General features: G+C 41.5%; 2 protein-coding genes and 1 long non-coding RNA gene across 4 annotated transcripts in view; 2 read left to right on the forward strand and 1 right to left on the reverse strand.

The window, feature by feature from the left end:
- Positions 1-2,327, forward strand: part of LOC6527840 (guanine nucleotide-binding protein subunit gamma-e) — a 34,833-nt gene extending 32,506 nt beyond the window's left edge. For both annotated transcript variants that reach the window (XM_015199149.3, XM_015199150.3), the window contains exon 3: positions 2,125-2,327. In XM_015199149.3, coding sequence (XP_015054635.1) covers positions 2,125-2,230 — 106 coding nt within the window. In that variant the 3' untranslated portion in view covers positions 2,231-2,327. The remainder of the gene's footprint in view (positions 1-2,124) is intronic.
- A 152-nt stretch (positions 2,328-2,479) lies between these two features.
- LOC120320430 lies at positions 2,480-2,882 on the forward strand. The gene has a single exon (XM_043206884.1). It carries the CDS (start codon positions 2,480-2,482, stop codon positions 2,732-2,734), a length of 255 nt encoding a protein of 84 aa, XP_043062819.1. The 3' UTR covers positions 2,735-2,882.
- Positions 2,883-15,953: 13,071 nt separating this feature from the next.
- On the reverse strand, positions 15,954-17,198 carry LOC26535176. The gene is made up of 2 exons (XR_005560441.2): positions 16,299-17,198; positions 15,954-16,189 (listed from the first exon to the last, which is right to left on the reverse strand). It is a non-coding gene; the product is annotated as an uncharacterized LOC26535176 (long non-coding RNA).
- Positions 17,199-25,877: the final 8,679 nt, after the last annotated feature.

The raw sequence follows: 25,877 nt of genomic DNA on the forward strand, positions 1-25,877 counted from the left end.
TTTTTGCTTTTCTCCAAGTGTGTCTGTATGTGTGCTGTGAGTTTTCCCGGTTGCACGGCCTGAAACCGCAAAGTCATAAGCCCATTAGCCAGAACGAATAGAAAGGAAAATGGGAAGGGGGGCATTGTTTTAGGCAGTCCTTCATGGGACATACGAGTGTATCCCCAACCGCTGGCATGACATTGCCTTTTGCTCTGTTGATGCGGAAAATGAGCAAGGAAATAGAGAAAATCCAGAGCACTGGCATGGGGATAACGACACCGGTGTAACAAGGACATCGCTGCCGACGACATGGTCTTGTTAAGTTAAATTATGCATGCATGCCACGCCCACAATTACACGAGGGGCGGAGCCCACCTGCACACCCTGGCATGCGATAATTGAGATCCAGGCAGGAGGCATCAGGGAAACGGGGTTGTTTGGAACAATCAGAACTACTGATGGCAAACATCTAAACACCTCGCCACATGCCACATGCAATGCAAATTATTTGATTTAATCGAACAAACACGACATCAAAGTAACCCCACAATGTTTTAAGAAATTTTGCGGTCAAATGAAAGCGCACACACAAATACATTTTACTTAATGCCTTCGAAGTGGAAAGGAAAGTTTAGAGGGAAGGAACATCTGCAGGATTTGGTCAAGAAGCCAAAAGAAAACATTTGTCCGATAAATAAAGCCACAAATGGCTGTCGCTTCTGGAATATGCAATTTGTTTGCCGGAAAGTGCAGAAAGCAACCAAGGCAAATGGGCAATCAAAGTATTTATTTACTGGGATTGGGAATGCGAAAAGTGCCCACAGCTTTTTGCTTTCTCTGATCGAATAAGATTTCACCAGCACAAAAGAAATCATTTCTATGAAGTGTGGTATTCAATCGACCTTTGAATCGAAACTAAAGCAAACTGTTTCCGATAAATAAATACTTTTTTGAAGTTAAGTATTACAATAATAGTTGCTGTGCATTCATTTAGTAAGGCAGCTAAATTGGATTAACTTAATATGCATTTTACAAATTTATGCTAAATGCCCAGGAATTTTCTACAGGAAAGTTTCTGCAGGCGCAGCAAGCATTATTTCTGCTCTTTTAATTCGCGAACTTCCCAAAAAGTCTTATTAACAAGAGAACAATGAAGTAGATTTTCCGGTTGAGGGACTTACGAAAAAAAAAGTTAAAAGCAGGAGACGAGAAGATACGGAACTAACAAATTGAAATGCAAAACTCATTCCCAGTCGACTGTCTCTCAAACTGTCTATTTCTTGGCTGCCAAAGCGAGTGCCTTCAAGCTGCTTTCCGCTCCTCGCAAACACTCCCTTTAAATAAATAAATTCTTGCAAATATTGCAAAATAAAAAAGAAAATTCAAGGCAAGGGAAAAGAACGAAATGTGTTGTCTTGAGGAGCAGCAGGGAAAACGAAGTAGAAATAGATAAACACAAGAAGTGGAAGAAGACAGGCAGTCAGACAGAGCGAATAAAATAAGGGACTAATGCAAACGACCGGGCCACCATTTTTATGGCCCAAAGGATAAGCGTATTACAACAAAAATAAAAACAACAATGTCCAAATTTATATGCGAATATTTTGGCGAGCGACGAAGAAAGCGGAAAGGAGCTTTTGAAATGTTAGTTTCCTTGGCGCGTGCAAACTGTTCAAACATTTTAATGTCCATCTGCGTGTGGATTAACATAAAATCTGCTGTCCTCTGCCATGATAAACCGAATCCAGACCCTTTCCCCTCCAAAAGTGGGGTATTTACAAGTTTATGTTCGCTTAGCTTTAAGTGCGGATGGAAGTCCCTTTTTGTATTTATACTCGTACCTTTAAAATGATTTCTAACAAAGACCAGCCTCCCCAGCAGCTTACACATTTTATGAGCTTTAAAGAACGAGATTATCAAATTAAATTGCTGCAGCTCAGTAAAGTTTTATGGTAAAGGTGAGCGAAGTGGGACCATATATATAAACTGCTCTTTAAGGTTGTGTCGAGTTTAAGGGTATAAGATTTGATTAAAAGAACCTTTAAATAGTTTTCTTTAACTGGCAAATGTATTTACTGAATGGATCAAAATACACGAAAGAAATGAATGAAACATCGAATTAATTAACAAATTTCTTTTCAGAATGCGCTCGTTCATCGAGGAGAACGAGAAAAATGATCCGTTGATCAATGCGCCGGATAAGAAGAACAATCCGTGGGCCGAAAAGGGCAAATGCGTTATTATGTAATATTATCGTAAACCACAGAAATACCGCCATAACTATGATAACCAGCCAAACAATAATAATGCAACCCATTCCACGACTCATACCACAACAACAACAACAACAACAACATCAGCAACTAGAAGCGAAACCAATCCATACACCTTTGAGGCACAGTCTCAACATAACCAGCAATTAGAGACCCCTAGCCGATGTAGCAGCCAAGTTTCGGGACGGGATTCGGGTGAATCCCCGGATCTGGTGCCGGTAGAGATGCAGCACTACAACAACAACTACTACTACTATTACAACTACAACTTGAGCTATGAGCCGCCAGAAGATCGATCGCTGGGCGGCGGGGGAAAGCGGAGCGTTCGCCGACTGCAGCAACTGGTGCGAAGGACGCGGCACGAGCTGCAGCAGTGGCCGCTGCTGATGCAGCTGCTCCTGTTCGTGCTTTGGCTAAATGCCAAGTTCTGGCAGCTGGTCAACGAACAGGTGACCTATCGCCGCAGGAGGTGGCACTGAGGGGCGAAGGACAGCCGGTCCGCGTGTTGCTTGGTATGAGTTCGATCTAGGCTTAAGTTGTGAAAATTATGCCCACACTCTTACAATCTCATCTCAATAAAAATAATCAAAATTCGCTGCGTAGTGGAAGCAGCGAACTTCAGCCAAAGCTTCTGTGTGAACTTAGCATCCCGAAACGAAAGCAGAGAAAAAAAACAGAGAAAACAAATCCTGAACACCCAGAAAACAACGAGTACGAGCACTGTAGCTTGTGCTACTCGTTACTTTATCACGAACTCGATTCATCATCGTGCGCTCCTCATCGTTGTCGATCTTTCGTCGTTCCTCTCTCGTCGTTTTAAGCTCGTCTCTTTTACTTCTCTACAACTCTACTCGCTCGTTCATCCCTCTTCGTTCTTTCTAGCTATCGTTCCTAGTCGTTTTTGCATGCCATACATTCTTAGAAGTTTCTTTTTTATATCGCTACGTATTTCTTTGCACACATTATCATCGACATCGCATTCCATCATCCAATCCCACCCGAACCAAACCGAAACCAAACCGAAACCAAACTGAAACCGAACCAAAAACAAAACAAAACACAGTAGTCGACAACGCTAATTCAATCATATCAGTATCAGTCATAAACAAGAAGATGGGCACGCGCCTTGATAAATGTAACCCACCCATCATCAGTAGAGTCAACAAGAAGCCTTAGAAACGCCCTCGAATCCCATGCGAAACCAAAAGATCTACCAACTTTTATAAAAGGTTTCTCCTGCAAAGCTTGTCTTAAAAACTACACCCTTAACGGATAATTGACCGAAATAGATAATACTTTGTTTAGAGAAAAACTTTTTCACCATTCAAAAGAATGCGATCAAGATCAAGGGCTAATTCTTTAAGTAGATTCGTATTTTGAGTAGCGGTTTTTTATTTGGTAGCCAGGCAAACGCTAACCAAACAGAAATTCAATTGTTTTACTTAATTAAACATATAGAATATACGAATATATGGATATTATAATTTTATATACAACATACTTATAGTTATATGCTAGGCAAACGAGCTATTTAAAGGCAGACGCTGTAGTTACTTGAGGATGATAAATATTATATTTAGTTTTAACAAATATGTTTACGATCAACTAGCGGAACATTATTATATACGCAGACAACATACACAAACACTGAAAAACCATATAACAACAACTAACTATTAAAGAAGACCCCAAAAACATTTTTATGGATCATAGTTGAACCAGCTTAGCGAAAACTTTAGAGCGATCCACAAAAGTCAGCTGAAACTTTATATGTTATATGCGTAACGCGGAATGGACTTGACAAAACAAAACGAACAAGAGTAAACTATATTATATTAATAACTATTATATACAATATTTAACGGGCGAGCCCCAGTGGCGGTTCCAAAAAAAACAAGGCGCTGTTCAGCTGTTTGAAAAGAAGTCATAAAAATATCTAGCGAAGACGATTTTATTAGTTTACGTTAATAAAATACTAAGTTCCGCTTATCGCGATGATTCTCATTAATAAGTTAAACATATGTTTTCACCATTAAGATGAACAAGAAGATGAAGACAAAAAGACAACAATCAAAACACTTACACACAATACATTCAACCCTACACATACTTCAAATTAGTGAAACGACAAACTGAGGTTACAAAAAAAAAATTAATGAAACAGAATCTTAATGAAAAACACTTCAATTATGTAGCGACTAAAAGAAACACATTAAATGATAATGTTAAGTTGAGGAACAATGTAGCAAATTGATCAGTGAGCGTAAAACTAATTATAAGTAAGTCGCGCAAAAGTCTACAGCAACTCCAGTTACAACAAGCAGAAAAGTAAACTTACAAATAAGAAGCAAACGATGCAGATGAAAGCCAACGTAAGGCGCCATTTCCGAGAAAGCAAATGGATGAACAGAGACGTGACGTTCCGCAGAGAATAAGATGCATCAGAGCAAAGTAGCTTACGATGTAGAGGTAAATCGTAAGGAAATCAAGTGAAGGAGCCCAAGTTGCAACAACGAACCTTTTGGGCGACCAAACGACGTGGAAATGGAACACGATTAGGATGACAAACAGCACAAAGTAGCAGTCCGCTACGTCAAGATCGAACATCAGACCATCCGAGGGCTAAACAGAGTGTGTCCAACCCGAAAACACAGAAGCTGCATCCCAAAATTGAGCAGAAGAAACACACAAAACTAAAATAAGGTATTGGTGGTTACAAAACAAACATATATAACGCGATATATTATATACTCATACGACGAATTGGCATATAGGGAAGTAAATGAAATGATTTAGTGAAGTATAATCAAAAGGCTTGAAGGCTGGCCATGACCTAGCAGCGTTGCCAGACTTCACAGACAGGTGGAACGCCATGGGATGAGAAACAATCAGTGTGGCCAGAGCCCACTTGCATGCTTCATATCCTGCAGGTGTCTACGTCTGCTTGGAAGTTCAAATCAAAGCATGAAGTTCAAGTTAAATAAATAAATATATATATATAATATATAAATGTATAGTCTTGTACGCAAGAGCAGTTCAGTTTTGTGCCCCAAACTCAGTTCAAACTGACGTTTTTTAGCCAGTTCCAGTTAGGTTCCACGCGGAATTGTACATGCGTTCAAGAGAGCACTAAGCACGCTGAGTAGCCGAGCACGGAGTCCCGGCAAAATGGGTGTGAGGGTGTCGCCAAAATTGAACAAGTGTCGCCGAATAGATAAGGATATGTTCTTGAGAAGTTTCCTTCGATTAGATAACATACGATTTTCCGACAGTTTCGACTGGGTCTGAGGCACCGACAAAGCTCGTTCGAAAGGTGTTCTCACACGTTGACAGTATTTAATCGATAATCGTTTAATAATCGCATAAGAATTAGTCAGAAAAATGCAAGCCATAGAAAAATTAATGTTGAGGGTCATTTGTGAAAGGATAGACGGAATGATGGAAATGTTCAGCAGAGGATAAATTTAGTAATTTTTCCAGCAAGTTTAGGCATTATCACATGCAATTATATAAATGTTAAAAATAATATTAACTATTGAAATCTAAAAATATATAAATATATATGCAAGAGAAATATTACACCAAAAGTTACTGCAAGTTAAATGAATCGACGCGAACTCAATTACTGAATCTAGCAGATAAGTGAAGACAGTTGACAATTGCACAGGGGCAGAAGTACAGTATGTGCCAAAAGCTGCGATAACCGCGTGCTGCCTTGAGCAGAGCATTAGCGATGTCAGGCCAAAGTCGAACTAGGTAAATACAAAAATACAAATACAAAGAACACGATTGTCTAGGCGCTAAGTTGACGTTACAGTTCATTGAAAGTGTTTAAATTATATATGGACAAACCAGCATATTATCGATTAAAGATTAACTCAATATTTACGATACGCCTTATGGCAAATATTACTATGTGTATTTATTAAATGTGTGTACTATTTACCAGTCAAAAAAAAAAAAAGAAATTATTGTTACAATTTAGGGTATTAAGTGACGTTATTATTAAGATATATGGACATATAGATTACGATTCTAAAACTTATATGATATGATTGATTCTTAAACTTGTCGAATTGCGAACTCAGACAAACAAAATCACGGTGCCGAATTACAACCAAGGCGAAACCAGAAACCAAATCAAACCAAACAAAACAATTATAATTTAGACAAAGAAAAAGAAAAAAACAAAACCAAAGCTAAAACTAGTTAGTAAGAGAATTTTAACGCAGCCATGCAAAAACAAACCACACGAATAGGTGGGAGAAAGGAGTACACCGGAAGAAAACAAACACGAAACTCAAATAGTATGATATAACGAACATGTATTTAGCTGTTAAAAACATCTACTAACAAAACCACAGTAAACAAGAGGCAAAAGAGCTAAATTGACGTAAAACCAAAATGAAAAACCAACCATAAGTATGATTATCATTAAAGGAACTTCTCTAAATAAAAGTAAACTTTGAAAATCCTTAGCGGAGAAAAACTACCCTCTCTATAAAAAAAAAACAAAAACTACAAAAATGTCGATTGTGTTTTATTTCCCCCAATTTCCCGTCAGCCGATGAAGCTTTCCCGACCAAGCTAAGATCCTCCCCCGACTTGTTGATGTTGATGATGATGATAATTGTGCTTTAATGATGATGCTGTTGATGCCTTGTGCTTTCCCTATTCCTTTGCCATGCTTTGCCTAAGTTCCATACTTATCGTATTCAGTTGGTATTATTTCGTATATCTGCTTTTTGGCCTGTACATAATTGCGCTTGAGCTTCGTTGTTGAGCAAATCTAAATGTATTTCTCCAGATTAACCTCGACTTCTCAAAGACTGCCAAAAAACTTTGAGCTAAACCTGATTTCAGCATTCCGGTCCTGACAATTGCTCTTGGCGTAAGTATAAAAGGATATCACGAAATAAAGAGCAGCCGGCGACAGTTTCTTAAACTGCATCTGTTGTTGCCAACTTTTGCTTCTTACTAGTTTGCCAGCTTGCCAGATTGCCAGCTTGCCGGATAAGCATAAAACTTTCAGCTGGGCCAAGTTTCCTTTTTGAGTTTCATCAAGTTGTTCAATTGTTGCAGAACATGTTTCGAGTAATTAGCAAACGGTGCGTATGCGTAATGGATTATCCATTTATTTGAGTCTATTGGTCCTTTCATAAAATCTTTTATGAGGGAATTAAATGTAAACTCCTTAAAGACGTCGACTAAATAAAGGCATGATGAAGGCGGATCAAATAACGTTTTGGAGCAAATCAATCAGGAGCCAATGACCAGCAAAGCCTGGCATCTAAATTCGCTTAGAAAATGGATTGGCATTTGCCACTCGCCTTTGTCTGCCAGATAACAATGAGTCATGCGCCTGATTATCGCCTGGCAATGATTGGGAATTGTTTCGAACTCAATGGGTTTTGGAAATGTGTATTGTGTCAGTTGCTGCAAAAATAAATAAAGCTCAAATTAAACACTGAACCTTTGAGTTTACTTTTACTGAATCGTTGGCTCTTTATTTCCTTAACAGATTTAAATTCAGTGTGCATTTTCCCTTTACATTTTTGCATATGACCGCCTTAAGTGACTGCCCGATATGGCGCACAAGTGGCTGTCAAATATCTCCATATTTAGACACATTTCATATGCAAATTGGCCTGGCTACCGTGCGGACCGAAAAAACGAAAAAATGTCGAATTTATATGCCAATTGCTGGAGTGCGAAATTAATGCCACACAAGGGCCCAAGGTAAAAGAACAGGGAAAAGCCGGAAGTGTTTAAATTACCATGAAGCGATAAAAAAGGAAAGGAGACCAGAACGGAAAGATATCCTTCTCTCTCCATTCGTTGAGCATTCTGGGTATTTATGGCCCATCTCTGGTTTATCAAGTATTTATTTCCCACTCTTGTAAGGAGCCCGGTATGCGGTCTTTCCAAAACAGATTGCGAACCCTTTCCCAGCTGGATACAAGTACAGTGGGTGGTAACGAACGATATTGAGCGCCAATCGATTTGGTTGCCTTTGGTATAGCAGCGATCAAATTAAAGGGTTTCCGAGGCCGGCTTAACAAATTCAAATGAATCCCCGAGGCGCAGAGCAAACAGAAATTTTGTCAAATTTGTTTCACATACTTGGATGAACAATCAAATTAACATTTCAATGGCCCAGAATGCACTGACAATTGCTGAAACACAATGGCCGGCAAATGGATGAATGTGAAAATGCGAATTCCCTGGCAGCGATTATAAATTGGCTTTTGTGCATGCAAATCAGTTCAGTTGGATATTTTACGCTGTATGACAATGACTTAAATGTGATCAATAACTGTGTGTGTGAAATTGACTGATATTGCGGTAATTAAAGCACAAAACTGTCATACTTTGACTTTAAGGTAAATGAAAATCACGTCAGCTATTCACTCTCTCGTCCAATTTGTTATTTGCTGTTTGCAATGCGAGCGTCTCAGTGTCGCCATTTTCTACGCCATTTGCTCGGCCAAATGCTCCACCCCTGCCACCTCTTGAGCTGTCCCTACAATTTGCACCCCTATGCAGTGCTCATTAAATGCAATTTCTAATGCAATTGACATGACTTGTTCTGCTGCTGCGGCCTTGGGTTTCGGTGACTTTCGCTTCTGTTTGATTATGAAAATGGTTTTCGGTCTGCGGCGATGCTGGTTTTTAATGAGACTTCATACCCCATACCACATAGCCCACAATATGGCCGGAATATCGTCAAGGCCTGTCCTGCTATCCTAATTAACATGTCAGCTGGGGAATGCTTATCAAGCATACGCAGCGTATGCCAGTGGAAGCTCTATCTCTGTCTGCGTTTTTCCACCTCAGGGGGATCGCTCAGATGAGCGAACAGGAGCCGCTAAGGCAGTCAACGAACTGTCAGCACTGGGATTTATCAGTGCTCGGAAAAAGCTGGAAAGTGCTGGGAAATCTCACCGTGGGGAAAGCCAACTGTTTGACAGTCTGGCTTAGTTAACGCCCGGCGGTTCTTTTTTCCCTTCCTGTCCAACTGACGGACGGACTGGTGACAAGCTGTAACCTAAAGAGCACTCAGAACACCTCCATTTCTACGTCCTTCCCCCGAAATAAATAAAAAACACATGGCTTGATTTATATTTTATTTAAAAAGCAACAGCAAAATTATCGGGTTTTACTTTCGGCTACTGTATTCGTGGGCTTCTGTATGTTTTGCCGTTGGTTTGGCTTGCATAAAGTTTGTTTAACGTTTATCTTGCGGTCGCTTTGCGCTTTTTCCATGGCCGGCGAAAGTTTCTTTGGGCGGTGGTCTGGTGATAAAACAGCAAAAAGGAGGCCACCAGGAAGCTGGATTTAAACATGAATAATGAAAGGAGCTGTAAATTGGCAGAGGACGCGGCCACTGAAAGGTCACAACCCCTTGAAATTAATCAGAAATATAAAATCACAAGTTCCCTCTAAAAGTTTCGAAAGTTTTTCGGCTAGTGTTTGGTTAATTTATATGGTAAGTAAGTTTTTGCGCCGAATAAGTAAAACCAGTCAGATTTTTATTTACATACCAATTTCAAATTAAGTTTATTTTTGGTTAAGTTCCCCTTCAGTGCTTTCTTATCGACAAACAATCCCAATTTAAGGTAGGGCATTACACTTTCATGTTTTCGACCCGTTTCAATGGCTTTTGATATATTTTTTTTAAATTACGCTATTGGGCTTTTGAGACTCGACCGAGTGGAAAAAATATGGCATCCAGTCAAATCTTATAAGCATTAATTCTCATTAAATTTAATTGCAAGCGACTTGGGTTCGAGGGCAGTCATGTGGGCGACCGGCGTATCCTTACATCCTGCGACCCCTCAGTTGGCCCGTGTTTCTGGCACAATTATGCAAATGACTTGCGGGTGGATCCCGTTGAGGACCGAAACCGATTAACCCCTTTTGTGTGCCGAGGTGTTGAAAGGTTCTGTACTCAATTACGGATGAAAAAAATGATCACCTGCTACCCAAAAACGGTTGGTATTACCTATCAACCCACCGATTCGCAATGAAAGCAGAAACACTTAGCACCTAATTGTTGTTAAGTTCTTGGAAAAGCGCCAAAAAGTTTTGAATGTTAAACTAAGCTGGAGAATAAGGAAAATGTGTTGAGTTACATTTTGAAATGCTTCCAAACGGCGGGAGTCGAATTAATTTCGAGTGCCAAATGAGCGACTGGCTCATTCCGCCTCAATTCAATTAATTTGCCAGCTGCCAACAAAGAATGAGAGAATAGTTTGGGGGTAGCCTTAATATGTGGTTGGGTATATTTACACTCTGCGGTTCGAGTTTCCCTGCAATTTGTTGAGTGTTTCGCCAATAGTTGCGACCTATTCAGGAAAGTTCTCTTTGCGGTTGTGGCATTGGTAGAAATAATTATGCAAATGCGTTAAGGGGGTGAGTCTGAACTAAAGGTGAGTGATCTTTTGAGCTGCAAAAAACCTTAATTACTTTCTCACTAGTTGAAATGGATTTTCGTGATTTCAAGAAAGAGTCTTCTGGCTGCTCAGCAGTTTCAACTGCTAACTGGGCGGTGATTCGGAGGTTACAAAGCAACAAAGTTGTAACAATATATTTTCATTTTCCATCAAGGTCTAAAATAATATTGGCATATATATTTTTTAATCCCATATTCCACTCACACACTCACGACCCAGTCGAGTGTAAAGACAACCCGAACAAAATCCGATTTGCACACGGTAAAAATAAACACATGAATGAAGGAAAAAATTCGCCCACAGAAAATCAACAAAAAATGTATAAATTCAAAGTGACGTGTAAGCAAAAACTATTCACGCATAAGCCCAGAATTCCTGCAAATAACAAAGGCAGAAATCAAGAGCGAGCACAGGCGATGAATACGTAACTAGAGCGCCGCAGAGTATGCAACGAAAGTGTGCCCAAATATAGAAGCAACATATTTAACGTGGAACGAAATTAAATGCAAAAAACTTGGCCAGCAGGGGTGGCAACAAAAAAAAATGCTGTATGACATTTTTAATTATCTAGAACAAGTGCATTTAGCACACATCCACGCAGACACAGTCATGCAAATAGAGACGGACACACACTTGCAGCACACAGGAATGAAGAAGATAGGGCCAAAATCGTTGCATACTTTGCGGGCTGTTGGGCATTTAAATGAAATTTCGTTTGCTAACTGCAGTGCACAGTGCGAAAAGAATGCGAAAATGAGGCAACAGATGTTGACAGGGCGATGGGAGAAGGGGGCGTAGCAGTCGAACAGTCAAAAGTGCCGGGCAAAAGTTAAACAAAATATTTGCCAGTCACGCAAGCATTTTACACTTTCCCTTAATTAAAGCGAGAACTGTTCCAATTACATAAATGTATACCTATAATACCGCGGGGGGGCTGGAAAAATTGTTTCACGAGGGTGTGGCCGTGCTTTCAACCCCTTTCGAGCAGCCGTATTTGCACTTCCAAGTGCCGAAGAGAAAGCCAATAAAAATATGTTTTTCTTTTACGGCCAACTTTTGTTCCGCCCTGCGAGTGTGTGCGTGTACACAGATTTATTAAAATATTTCCCAGCGAAGTGGGCAATGAAGCGGGAAAAAAATCAGTCTGCGTTGGGCGAAGTGTCTAATACTCTTGGTGAGATCTTAAAAGAGAAGGCACTTCGGAAAATGCTGTTATAAATATAAGAAATATGTTAATAACAAACTAGTTGCATTGCAGTTTCAATATAACAACCAAATTATTAACAAGGTTTTAAAAAATTTAGGTTTACAGTTAGTTAACTTAACAACTTACTGTACAAAAAAGTGTAGGTTGCTCATCAGCCCCGTTTTGGATATTCGTCTACATTTTCAAGTTAATTATCCCCATCCACTGCATAAAACGGCAATTATATACGTTTCAGTAGCAGTTCTTCAATTAATAACGCCAAAAGGTTTCCGATTTCTGCCTCGACTGATTGTACGTGCATTCAACCTTATGGAGCAGAAAGAGCCATCAGGATCTGCAGATTCTGCTGATACGTGGGCTCCTTTCAGTGAACACGGCTCGTTAGCTTGCACTTTGCACACGCAGGCCAAACAGAGTGAAAGAGTCGGTCTTAATAAAAGCAAATATAAAGCTTTTTAATAAGATTAAAGCGGCTGGCAGCCAGCGAAAGCTGTTGCCATTTTGGCTTATTTGCCCAACACTTTAGTCGTAGCTTACTTCGGCTCTCCGCTCGGGCGGCAATAGTGAAAGTAATTTGTTTATTTATTTGCCAGGATAATGGTCGGGGCTTAAAGTAAAAAGCGGAAAACGTAGAACTTTCCACGCGTATTTGTGCAGCACTCGAATTTCCATTCCTGCCGTTCAAAACTTTCGGCCAGAGCAGCTCTCTAATCAGCGACAGGTTGAAAGGATGGCAAAGGACGAGAGAATGAAAGTGATAACTTTATCGGCGTCCGGATTTTGCATACATCTTTGCGCTCGAGGGCTGACCTTTTCGTCCTGGCGAGCAAAGAATATGTTAATACGCCCTCAAAAGGGCAACAAAAGTGCACAAATAATGTTTTCGAGCTCTGCTCGAACTATAGAGAGTACTTTCCCCGCCCTTCCTCTTACGTGGATGACACACATTTCCGCCCATTGTTTGTCCTTGGCCTGCCTGCTCGCCTGAATATGTTTGCTCTCGTGTGTGTCTGCCTGCGCTCTGTTTATGTTTGTTGACATGGAAAAGCCTAAAAGTTATGGTTCGGCATCATGGTCCGGGACACGCCCACTGAGGGCGAGTACCCTGCCAGACATGACCATCATTTGCCTGCCTGCTAATAAGCGGCTCAAGTGTTGGCCCGGAATTAATGCGATCTCTCTGCCTCTGCCCAATCCCAATATCTCTCTCTGTTCCAAAAGGTTACACTAACCGGACATCGGAGTGTCGGTGTGTTTGAGTTTGGTGTTTTGGCTTGGTGTTTTTGCTTGCCGGGGGCTTTGTTTGCAGTCGTTAACATTGCCAAAGGCCACATTTGTTAGTGGACTAGAGTGTGTGTCGGTTAAGTCAGCCATGGTTACGATTTGCTAATGAGCTGGATAAAATAAAGTTACCAGTAAGCTGCATGAATAATGCCAGAGGGGATGTGTGGGAATACATAATAAACTATATTACTAAATTAAATATAAATCTAATTATTTAGGAACACGTTTTTCTTTGCCTTAGGCTCCGTTAAATATGTCAAAGAGTTATTCTTCATATAAACGAGGAATATTAAATTTAACTGAAGCTGTTTGGTCTGATTCTGCTCACTTATTTTCCCAGTCAGCCACTGTCTTTGCTGGTCACCCTGGGAAGGGACAACAACACCTCTGCTCCTTGGTGTCCTAATCTCCCCCTTTGCTGTTTTGGCTTTTAACGACCTCTTACAGCCACTGCCACTTGGAGTCCGAATCCTACGCCTCCGCCGCCTCCCCCTCCGTTGTCACTTACGCATTCCACTCGAATAACAAAAGCTTTTGATTGATAAGCGGCCATAATAAATTTGTTATTAGTGCGAGAGCCAGGACCAAATGAAGCATGAACGAGACAAGGATGTCGAGGTGTGGGTGTCAGCGAGGCCAGAAATAGATCGCCATGCGTAATGGATATTAGAAAAATAGGCATTTTTTGTTTCGTTCGCAGAGTGGAATTTAATGCGCTTATTTGTGTGTAAATGGGAATATTGTGATGAATGTTTCCCGCTTCGCTACTCTTCAATTCGTGTTGATTTGATTTGACATAGACAGGACACGAAACGACAGGAGGTCCTGGTGCCAATTCATGGAATGGCAAAGGGAAATAGTTTCACAAGAAATGCTGCCCAAATTGCCAACCCCGGTTCTTATTAGGCTCGTCCAATTTGGCGCTCGTCCAGCAACACGCCCACTTTCAAACACCGCCCACCGCCTACGGCGTTACGCCCATGCCCACGCCCACGCCCACGCCCACGCCCTTTGCAATTGTAATTATAGACTGGACAGCCGAAGGCATGAAATTCAGCTGTACAGAGCGGGAAAAGCCGCAACAATTTTGTGGTTACTGGTGGAAATTTCGAATGCTAATTCCAATTAACAATTTCAGCTTCGTTCGTTGGGCGAGCCATCAATTTCGACTCCTGTTGCTTTCGCTGATTGATCGAAACGGAGTTCAAAGAGGTGCCAAATGCTGATGCTATCTAAATATTTAAATTGGAATTGAAAGTCCCGCTGACGCAAAAGGCTCTTAAGTCAGAGTTGGCCTAAACAAACAGGGCACAAAGCTGCTAGCACTTGAGCCTCAACGCCCCAGTTTCCCCTCCCACCACCTTATGTACAGTTGACAAAAGGACTCGTACTGTCATTATATTTACTTTCTGTCTCGCGCTCCACTGGTAAATATTTCCCCCGTTTATTTGTGTGCGGATGTGAGCTGGAAAAATAAATACAATAAAACACAATACTCGGCAAATTGTAGGTGGCATCGTGACACGTAGAAAATACATTTTTCCTATATTTTTACCAAATTTGAATGTTGGTTCGAGAACTAGAAGCTTAGGGCTAAGCGATTTATTTGTGAGTACATTTTTCCCGGCAGAAATGTTTGTTAAATAGGGTACACAAATAGTTACACAGCACAGTTTTATGATTTTATATTTTTATTTTGGATTTCTTCGGATTTCTCTCTTCAATGCCGAATCAATACACATTAACTAAGGCATAGAAGTGAATCCCAGACATCCTCCACGTGTCCCAGAGCACAAAGAACGCATTAGCCTCCCTTTCGCCCCACTTCTTTGCCCATTTCAGCCATTGTTGTTCTCGGGCAACATATCGTTTTGTTATTTAGGAATGGTCAGGCATTGAATTTGCTTTCTTGGCTTTCGATTTATCGTTTGATTTGTGCCCGAGTCGTCGTGGCAATGGATCCTGCCCATCCTTCCATCATTTGTTCCATCATGAACGGTCGTTTGATGGTTGTTTTATTGAAATTGATTTCCTAATTGAACCAATTTGTGCAGCCAAGGGATAATCACAATGATTTTTGCTACACTTCAACTGAAACATTGTCAAATGCTTTGACAGCATTAATGTTGTTATCTAATAGAAATTCTTTTAACTATCTGAAATGATTACTGCATTACGTAAGCAGCTAATGCTGTGATGGCCACGAGATTCCCGTGCAAAATGCATTAATTTATTATTAACTATTAAGCGCATCATCAACATAATCGACTCCAACATCGCCATCGTCACCATCATCATCATCAGCAGAAGCGGCAGCTGAATAAAGCTAAGTCCACAAAAAGCCGCATAAATAATGAAACATTCTTTTATGTCGACGCCAACACGAAATGAAGGTCGGGGAGAAAAAAGTTGAAATAAAAATAAAAATGAATGGCCACGAATATGACCAGAGGCAGTGCGTTTAAAATAATTGTTGGCAAAGGGGCTCTGTTGGTGGTGGCCACAAAAAAATATTTATATATAAATTAATATATAAGAGCCGTGAGCGAATTATTTTTAAAGCCAGCTCAAAGAATACTCTAGAAAAGAAGTCGGCATAAACAGATTTAAGTCTTATTTAAAGGTATTAAAATAAAAAGCATAATATAGGTATTTTAAATGTGGGAGCAAAGCGATTTGAATAAAAATAAAACAGAAGCTTAACAAATGAGCAGAATTTGAAAAGTGGTGTTAATTAACAAAAATGCTTGCTGAGATAAAGGAAGATTCATTTTAATTGCTCATTAAACGTGTTACTTTTTTGTGAAATTAAACTTGGAAGTATTCCCCTTCCTTCACCTTTTCCGTTCATTTGGGACTTAAAATATTTAAAGAAGTCGCCTTGGCAGCTGGAAGCACTTTTTCCTGAAACATAACGAGATCCATTTGATTTATGCGCCATTATGTGGGCTTCTTATTATATTTTCCGTTTGCGTTGCGTTAATTTGCTGAAAAGACGCATGCAAGTTGCAAAGTTCGACGTGGTGAAAGGCGCCGAGTGAAAGAGAAGTAAATTAATGCGAGAACGAGCAAGAGTCTTAAATTTATAACTTTTACTTGCCTGAGCACTTATTGCACTTTTTCGACTTGTGTTTCCTTTTTTGTTCTGCAGCAAATGGCGTCCATTTTGCGCGCGTTTGGATTTTGCTTTCCTTTTGGTTTTCCCGCGAATAGTTTTAACAGGTCGCGGATTTTTTATATTTTTAATATATTTTCGTGAAAAGTTTGGCGTGTAATGAAAAGCTCTCTGCCAGACTATTTCATTTCAGCCGGGGATTTTATTAAAAAACCAACGCGATGGACATGTCAGATAAATGGTCTTACATTTAGAGTGGTGCCTGCTCTTTGGCGATTAGAGAAATTGGTTTCGATGGTGGGGAAAGTTAATTTGTGATTTTGAACATTGTCTAAATGAATAAATCCTTTAAATGCAAAATAAACAGAATATTTGTAAAAATTTCCATTTACGCCTCCAGTTCTTTAACGTATAGTGCTGGGTTTTTTGAAAAAGTGCCTGCTTTTGACTTGCAAATCAATCCCGATTTGCATTATGCTTATGCATATCTTTTCCTCGATCGAAAAGCACTTGCTCTTTGTCTGCTTTCGAGGGTCCTTTTTTGGCTGTCCGAGAAAGGGACACGAAAAAAAAAACAGCGAAACCAAGCAGTTCATTAGCATAGAATTCAGAACGGGGTCAGTTTGGTAGACTGCCCTGCCTTCCCCCATTCTGTATGCATAAGTCCCATCGCTTTAGGTCTCAAGTCTGCTTACATTTCACTTTGCGTTGCATTTTGTTGGCCCTTTCTTCTGCGTTTTGGCCAGTTTTTGCCAGTTTTTGCGACCAGGCGACCGGCTTAGCTTGTGGGTCACTTGGCGTCTTTATTCCTCTGGTGTTGCACACTTAGAAACGCCCACATAATTATCGCACATGAAGAAGATCCCATTGTCCTTTTATCAGCATTACAGAGCACACACACTCGAGTCCTTGCATAACGTCCTCCGGTCCTGGTGATAAATGCGTAATGCGATAGAAGAGTCCAAAAGTTGTCTAGGCCTTTGATGAAGGGATTTTGTGCATGACAAAGGGCGGTTCTGAAGTGAGACATCATCATCTGCTGATTAATTGAAGTGAAAAATGCTCCTTGGCCTTGTTGAGTCCTGATTGATGGCACTTGCTTTTAATTAGAATTTATTGCGGCATACTTTCATCCACTTGAAATTAAGTTTGCAATTTTTCTGCAAACCCTACTTAGGGAAAATCCCCGCCTCGGGGCAAAAATATCGAGCGTAACAAGAGTTTCCTTTTCTGCCTTCGACTTCCCCTTTTTTGTTTGCCATTTGCAATTTAGTTAAATGTTTTTCCGGCTTTGCCTTTTGGGCGTGTACGCCTTACTCGATTTTCATTTCGTTGGGCATTATTCTAAAAGCTTTTCCACCCGAGGCCGCCGGTCGGTCAGATGGGGATTTTCTTTTGCATACAGCCAGCAAGTCATTCGTTCATTCACTCATCCACTGACTCGTTCAACTGCAATGACAATGAGCTTTTCTGGCCGCTGCATTGTTGCCGCTTTTCTGGCAAATGTTACGCTGTCAAGCGCCTGTCGGCAGGCCATGTTTTCCCTTTTCACCCATTTCCCACCTGCCACCTGCCACCTGCCACATGTCTCTGAGGCATCGACATCGCCATCGGCATCGGCCTCAGCTCATTCATGCCCATTATACACACATTCCGAATGAAGAAGAAACTGCGGCGAGCTGACAGCTCTGCACTTTTTCTTTATTTTCCCTCGGTGCTTTCCTTTTTCCATTCACTCGCCTGACAATCACATTAAGATTCAACCACACGTTGCGAAAAATAATATAAATCTTCCTGGTTTTCTCTTTTTTGTATCAAGTTCATCGATGTAAGAAAAAAAGTTAAATATATCCTGACACCTTTGAGACTTGCACATATGTATAAAAAGCTTAATAAATAGTCAGTCTAAACAGCAGCATATGCAATTTATTGTTTGCAGTGTAGAGTGGACTCGACAGAGGACTCAACTAACCATGATTGCAATGACTGTGGGCAGGATCCACCGCAGTCAAACTGTGGCACTAACCGTAATTGTTGACTACGAATGCGAATGCGAAGTCTCCTGCTGTCTTCCTTTGTGCCCGCTGTCATTTGTACAATTGACAATTGTGATTGCATATGTTATAATGCAGTGGCTGAAGGTGCAGCGGGTGAATTGCAATTGTGGTTGGGGCTTGGCATTGGGGATGTGGCTGGGATTGGGATTGGGGCTGAGGCTGGTGCTTCCAGGCATCCTGGTGGATTGACATTGAGCTGGTGCGTAGTTGCTGCATTTCTGCTGATTACGGATTGCATCAAAAGATGAGCAGCGGATGAATAGGAATGTCAATCTAATGAACGCGCCCTGATTTCAAGTCATGCACACTGAGCGCTTACAGACACAGCTGATTTTTATTCCAAATTTTAAAATAAAATATTACACACCAATCCAGCTCCTTAGTTGCAAAATGTTTAGTTTAAAACAAGAGAGAACGCTGTAGTCGAGTTTCTCGACTATCTGATACCCGTTACTCAGCGGGGTGCTACCCTTTGCACTTCCACTAGCTGAGTAACGGGTTTCAGATAGTCTGGGCCTTTTACTCTACGAGTAACGGGTATAAATATATCTACTATTGTTTTGCAAACAGACTTTATTCTCCTGCATTAAACTAATAACACTTTTTACACCCAATATCGTTGAACTTAAGTTCAGGCAATTGCAAAATTCCTTAAATTCTCCATGAATTTGCATGACTGCGGAGCAGCGCCATCGTCCCGCTCACATTTTTCATTCATTTCCTGGCCAATCCCTGGAGTTGGCCATTGCACGTATTGCACAGCAGACGCTCTTTGCTGATATTTCATTTGGCCATTGTCCCGCTGCAAGGCTTCGACTAGTTGTGAATGCGTTTGGCGTTCGGAGCTCCGGCTTTTCCAGGGCGTGCCGCGCCCAGAAAATGGATTTTCCAAACTAGCTGTATGGGCCAAAATTGAGGACCGAGGACCAAGGACCAAGGACCAAGCCCTGCATTACGAAATGGCGAAAGTGTCGGTCTCCGGGAAAGAGGATGGGTTGCATGAAGGCCATAAACCAAGTGCACTGTTCGCATACTTTTCGACCGAGCCGAACTTCTCTTCAAAGTGCAATTGGGTCTTCTGCGAGCCAAACGATGGGAGCCATCGAAAATTGGCGTCGTCCTGTGTGGCCCATTCGAAGTCCCCGTGTGGAGCCACGTTTCCCAATCAGCGATTGTTCACACTTTCAGGCGCAATTATGCGCAAAAGTTTGGCCTGGACCGAAAGCACTAACTAAGCGCATTCAAGTGGCCCAAACTGGCCAATTGATTTCCTTTATTTGTCTTTGATCTCGGCCATGTCATTGTTGCAATTCAAGCGTGTCGAAGCTGATTTTCATTTGAGCCACATTGTGTTAGCAAAGCAGAGCACGGAAATTATGAAGGTTGCTTTAGGAATCGTGAGCAGATGGCGAATGCTTTAAACATATCAGACCTAGACTTGATAACAGTTGCTCTAAATTACCTCAATGCTATGGTAATTATAAGGTATATAAGGTATGATTCTTATTTTATACAAGTCTTGTATGGAATTGGTAAACTTACTATTTCTATAAACCTGTACAAATATTTGATAATATAGAATGCATACGTGTTTGGCCAGCACCACTGTAGGGATACAGCCAAAAAGCTAGTTTAGTTTATTTGTTTCCATCCTCAGTGTTGCTCTTGTCCCCTATTCCCATTCAGCCAGCCAGCCACCAGCAATTGAGCACAGAATTCTTGACACATTTTTGTTATGGCCATGTAAAAGTCAACGGCTATGGCCAAATAAAGGACGACACGCTGCCCCGCACCTCGAAGTCCCCGCGTCCCGATCATAAGCTGGTGTCCGTAACAAGTGGGCCGCTCCGTGCCACAAATGCGATTACGTATACGCAACGTGTGATGCTGACGCCGGCCATTTGCTGGTTGAGATGAAGGGGAGGGGGGGCAACTAAACGCTGGAGAATGCTGAGGAGAATACGGAATGTTGTGTGCGTAGGAATAAAGTATACGCCTCGTTGCCAACTTGGGTTTATTTGCGGGACACGCAGCGTATGTGAGCTGCCCTGTCTACCCTGTCTGCTCCAAGTACGAATTCGTGCCTGGCCAGCGGCAAGTCTGCGGTGCACGACACGTGTTCGCCTTAAATATTTATTTTTTGTGCGGCAGTAGGTTCGCCGCCTCAACCTCAAGAACTGAGGCATAGTTGCCCAAAGATTCGCCAAAGTTTTACCGCACTCAAAAATTTGTCAGCTGCTCAATCTTCTCTCTAAGCAAATCGCATTAGCGTCATCTGCCAGCAATTCGACTCTAGCAGCCCGAAGAAGTGAAAGTTAAATACAACGAAAGTGAAAAAAATTTCGCCGCAAGCTGGATTAAAAGCGACTATTAAATCAATAGTGTGGCGAGGAAAGCAGAACAGAGGGAAAAGTCGGGAGATTGTAACAATTGAAGGTACTTTACTTAAAAGCAAATCTACTGAATATGCAAACTCTGTTGCTCTGCACTTTACTGTCTCGTTCGCTTATAATCGAAACGGACTCTTATTGTTTAACAAGTGGAAAGTTTAATTAAATAGTGTAAATGTAAAAGTAAAAATTAAATACATTTTATATAAAAAGATTCGAGTAGCTCAGAAGAACATTTCTTTTGCAGAATATTTGTGGAAATATATTTATTAATGTATATTTTGCTAAAAAAAAGAGCTTTTAATATCGACTGCGGATTTATTGAGTTTTTTCAATCACTCTCAAACCAGAAGACAATACCGAAATACCTCAAGCTTAGACTGCCCTTAACCCTTGCGTAATCTCTATCAATGCAAAACACATTCGCTTTATTTTGAATGTTCTCTCACCTTGGCATTAACTTTAAAGCGCCGCCCATCAACCAATTTCTTATCGAAGTACACAAAAGAAATCTGGCAATCCGGCACTTCCTCAGCAAACACATCCACACAGACACACTCGCCACACAGACCCATTGAACACATATGCCAAAATCAGGATGCGACGAAGAAGAAGCAGCCAAAGGATGCGAAACCAAAAGGGAGCATAAATCGCCCTGAAATCTGTGTCAGCTCTGGGAGAACGAGCTTCGAACGCAAAACAATTCGGAGCATTCGCAGCTGGAGCCGTGGGAATCCGGATTCCAACCGCTCGCTGGGGGTGCCACGCCCAGGTTGGTCCCTTCTCGCAATCCTGCCACTTCACCTAGCCTCCCACTCGCCGCAGCAGCCACCGCCTGCTCGTCAGTTTGACGCCTTGCAGCTGCTTTTGGCATATTCAAATGTGGCGAGGACACTTAAAAAACGCTGCATACCTTACGGGGCTCGCACTGAGCCACAGGTGCCAGGTGCGAGAGTTGACATTAAGAGCGGGGAGAAATGGACTCACTAGTGAGGGCAGTCGTCGAACAGCGAAATACCCAAATCACTAAAGTCTTAACTCTTAGCAAATTATACTTTAAAGCCAACGATTACAGTAACAATGAAAGCAGTAGGATGCTAAGGGATGCTAAGATGCAGTAGGATGCTAGGATTCCGAATGTAATTATTAAAGAACCCTTAAAATTGGAAATAAGCTTTAATTAAGTCTTCGTCATAGCTTATAATACCCGCAGATACCCTCTGTGAAAATGCAGCTCTCATGATGACGACGATGACAAAGCCCTGTAAAGCAGCCGATGCGAAAGAAGAACCTATCCATATCGCAGATGCATTTCACGTGGGTGTTATGCTAAGTGAAATGGAAGGTTATGAAAATGGAATGGGAAATGGGGAACCAATGTATCTTACACGGTGAAATTCCACCTAAAGCCGGATGTCTAATAAAGCCGGTGGAACGGCGTATTTCGATCCAATGCTGACACTTTATTGGCAGCTTTAATACGTCTCCACTACTACGGCAAGGAGAATGCATCTCATTTTACAGTTGAATGGCACAAATCCTTCCAGGGCATCATTAAATTTAAATCTGGTTTAAGTGCGTTGCGATCGAACTGGAAAATATGGCGGTAATCTGAGCTTTTAATGCCAGAAAGTTACTGCGTCAGTTTGGCCAAAGAGCGCTGAAATTCCTGACTAAAAGGATATACGTTTACATTCCTCTGCAACGTGTGCTATATTAATTGGGTCCAATTAACGAATAAAATGTGTTGATATTTACAACTAGAGAGTTTGGCGCGCATAAATGTTATTAAAAACGGTTGACAAATAGCGAAAAATTGGTAGTCATCATGTTATTCCCAGTCGCCTGTACCCACTTAGCCCGAAGTGAAGCCAAATTGAGTTAAAGTTTAAACTTTCATGGGCCACTTTGGCTGGCAAACGGTTGTCAATTGCAAAGGGAAGGTAACGACATTAATTGTACCACCACCCATGCCGAATCCCAAACCTCCGGCAATCAAGGTTACGCAGTTTGACTGGCTCCGCCCCCACTGCCGATCCCTTTGCCGCCATGAAACTGCCAATTGGCGACGACATTGAGGATTGACCAGGACAGGAACACCATCAGGGGGGGCAACAACTACATCAACATCAAGAAGCCGGATGTGCGGGGCCTTGGCGTTCCATTTAATTGTTTTGCAGGACGCACGTGTTTTGCATGCCAAAGGGATTGTGGGGCAAAGCTTCTAATTTCTGTTTGCGGTTACGTTTTTGGCATTGCATCCACGTAGACGCGACCGCCTTTTAATTAGCCAACTCAGCTCAGTCCAATGAACTAGCCATCGACACCGCTGTCGCCGCCGTTTGCGTCGCCTCACTTAATTAGCCAGGTCCAGGTGTCGAGCTATGGGCTCATGCCACTCCGCGTGGCAGCAATTCAATTTGGGCCGCTGAACACGTCGAAAAATATGCGATACTATGGGCTGGGGTCAAAGAGCACGGCGGTTGGCAAACGAAAGGTAATTGTTCCGCTAGGGAAATGCAGGCGAGGTACAGTCACGCCAAAGTGCAGAAGGCAGATACTTAAAAAGATGGTTGGAACAGATATTCATGAAGAAAATCGCAAACGTTTGGTTTAGTATTAGAGTGTGACGACAGCTTAACAGAATAAATTTTCAAATTAGAAAGTTCCTTGCCAGGTCAATTTACTTTATGCATATCCAAATACCTATTAAAGCTGCCTAAGTTAGCTGGGTTAGTGGAGCTGCTCCCCACCGGACTGTGCAAACGGGAAAACTACAATGGGCGCAAAGTACAGTCCCGACAAAAGTGCGCTTGAAACAAAGCAGTGTGGCCAGGCGGCGGGGCTTTTGGGGCAAATTGCATTCGCTTGACCTCGACGCGACTCTAGATGCTGCTAGGTGGTGCCCTGTTAGTCGAGCCCCCCCTGTATTCTCTTTTTTTTCGGTGGTGGAACCAAGAAGGCGACGGATTGTGGAGGAGGAGGATTTGGGGGCAGAGAAGCAGGGAAGCAGGAGGAGCTGCGCTTGAAGGCATCTTTTGTGGCATGTGTACTCAAAACTGCGTGAAAAATTAGCTTCATTGCCAGTTGTGCAGCGAGAGCGCGTGTGTTTGTGATTGTGGATGTGGCAGGCTGTTGCCGCCCACTTTTTCGCGTCCCGAAAGTTTCTCACATTTCCTTCACATTTTTGTTTTGTTGCTTTCAATTCCTCTATTTTTTTGGCTGCGCTTTTGTCATGACTGCACGCAGCAGCTGGGAAAGCTGGAAAAGCAGGGAAAAGTGCTGGCAAAGGCTGCTAGTTGCCCCACATTTTGTGGCTTTGGCATTGCACCACAATGTGCTGCCTCCAAACAGCTGAGTGGCTAATAAAATGCCCCAAATTGCGAGTGCGTGCTGTTTTCCAAGTTTTTTCCGTACTCTGATGAAGGCTGCAATTTCATTCTCTCTTTTTTATGGAACCGAGAACGTTTTCGTCGGCACAATGGCACTAATCATTCGCTCAGTGCCTTACTTTATCAATGGTGTTTAATCCATTACCTTATTTACCAGTCAAGTATTATCAGTTATAAAGACTATCACCTACTTCTTTATTATGAAACAACATGTGTTATTATGGTCAAAAAGATTTAAAGTTGATCTTAAATGTTTCGTGGAGCAATCCATGTTGCGTTCTATCGGAAATATTTATTGCATGCCAAGTAGATAAATATCTCAAAACTTTTTATATATCTGCAACGAGAAACTTTTCCTGGATTTTGTAAGTCTACACAAGCAAACGAACACAAGGCGTTCACAAAATACAACTCGCTTGAAAAATCCCCCTGCAGAGAAGAAAGATTTTGCAGGAAACTCTTGGTTCCATCTCTTGAGAATTTTGAGAATTTTTCCGTTAAATCTGTTATCTGTCTGCGTGTGTGCATTTTCCGTGAGCGTTTGCTGTTTTTGCATTTGTCATCGCAAACGGTTTTACTGCTTACGAAGCAGCCAATTTGGATGAACTCTGTCCCGCAACAGTGTACGCGCACTGAGAAAAAAGCTTGCAATTTTTTAATCATTTCTTTAATATGTTTGAAATAGGCGTGACACCTATCTCTCTCATTCCATATCTGACTCAATGCCATTTTTTATGAAATTGTGTGCAAAGTTGTACTAAGCTCAGTCATCAAAAACAGCAAACAAAAACCAGAGAGACGGGTATAGAAATGTATTACTCTATATATTTATGTTTCTACGAGTATGGCGTATAATAATGTTTTAGTTTCTGCTACAATTCATGTGAGTAACTCTGCTAGCAGAAACATCGCACACAGAGAACAAAGCAAAATTTATTGTAAGCCACGTGCGATTGAAAAGGGCAAACAAACTGCATCAGTGTGTGTGTGTGTGTCTGGGAGTGTGTGTGTTGAAGATTGTTGTAGGAGTTTTTTGGGTGGCAAGACAGGTGAGCCAAGGGATAACCACCGGAGAGAGATTTTGGTAGAAAGTTCAAAAGGGAGAAAGAGAAAGTGTGCCCTTGGGCAAATTCAATTAAATTGTACAGAAACGAAATTTCGGACATCAAGCTTGTTTGTTTGGGAACGAAACGCGAAACGGTCCTGAAATGTGAAAATATTACGTTTCGGTATAAACTTGTTGTTAATTTAGCAAAATAAACAACTTTATAAAAAATTCTTGAAATGAAAATTTATCAAAATGTATGGATTTTATGTCTACTTCTAAGATTTCAATGAATCCTTTTAGCAGTCTTATTGAATCGTCTCCTTGCTCCAAACTTATTTTCTACATTTTCTTCAATTTTCTCCCAAAGCTGTCCGCATGCCAATAGATTGCTTAATATGAAACAAAAGCATCACAAAGTCGCTCGCCAATGTTGCCAGAGTCGCAGCTCTTGCTCTCGATTTTGTTTCCTGGCTCTTTGTCCCAGTTTGATTTGGTGCTCAAATTGGAAATGGTGTTATGTGAACTAGATGGAGCATAGACATTGGCCAAAAGCGGGGGCAGCAGGGTCAGACACATGGCCAAGTGAGACAGAAAGCCGCCGTAGGCGCAGGAACACACGAACACACACACACACTCACATGCACACACGCATACAAAGAACAAGGGAGAAGGA

The sequence above is a fragment of the Drosophila yakuba genome, chromosome 2L, assembly GCF_016746365.2.
Source record: "Drosophila yakuba strain Tai18E2 chromosome 2L, Prin_Dyak_Tai18E2_2.1, whole genome shotgun sequence".
In the NCBI taxonomy this organism is placed as follows: Eukaryota; Metazoa; Arthropoda; class Insecta; order Diptera; family Drosophilidae; genus Drosophila; species Drosophila yakuba.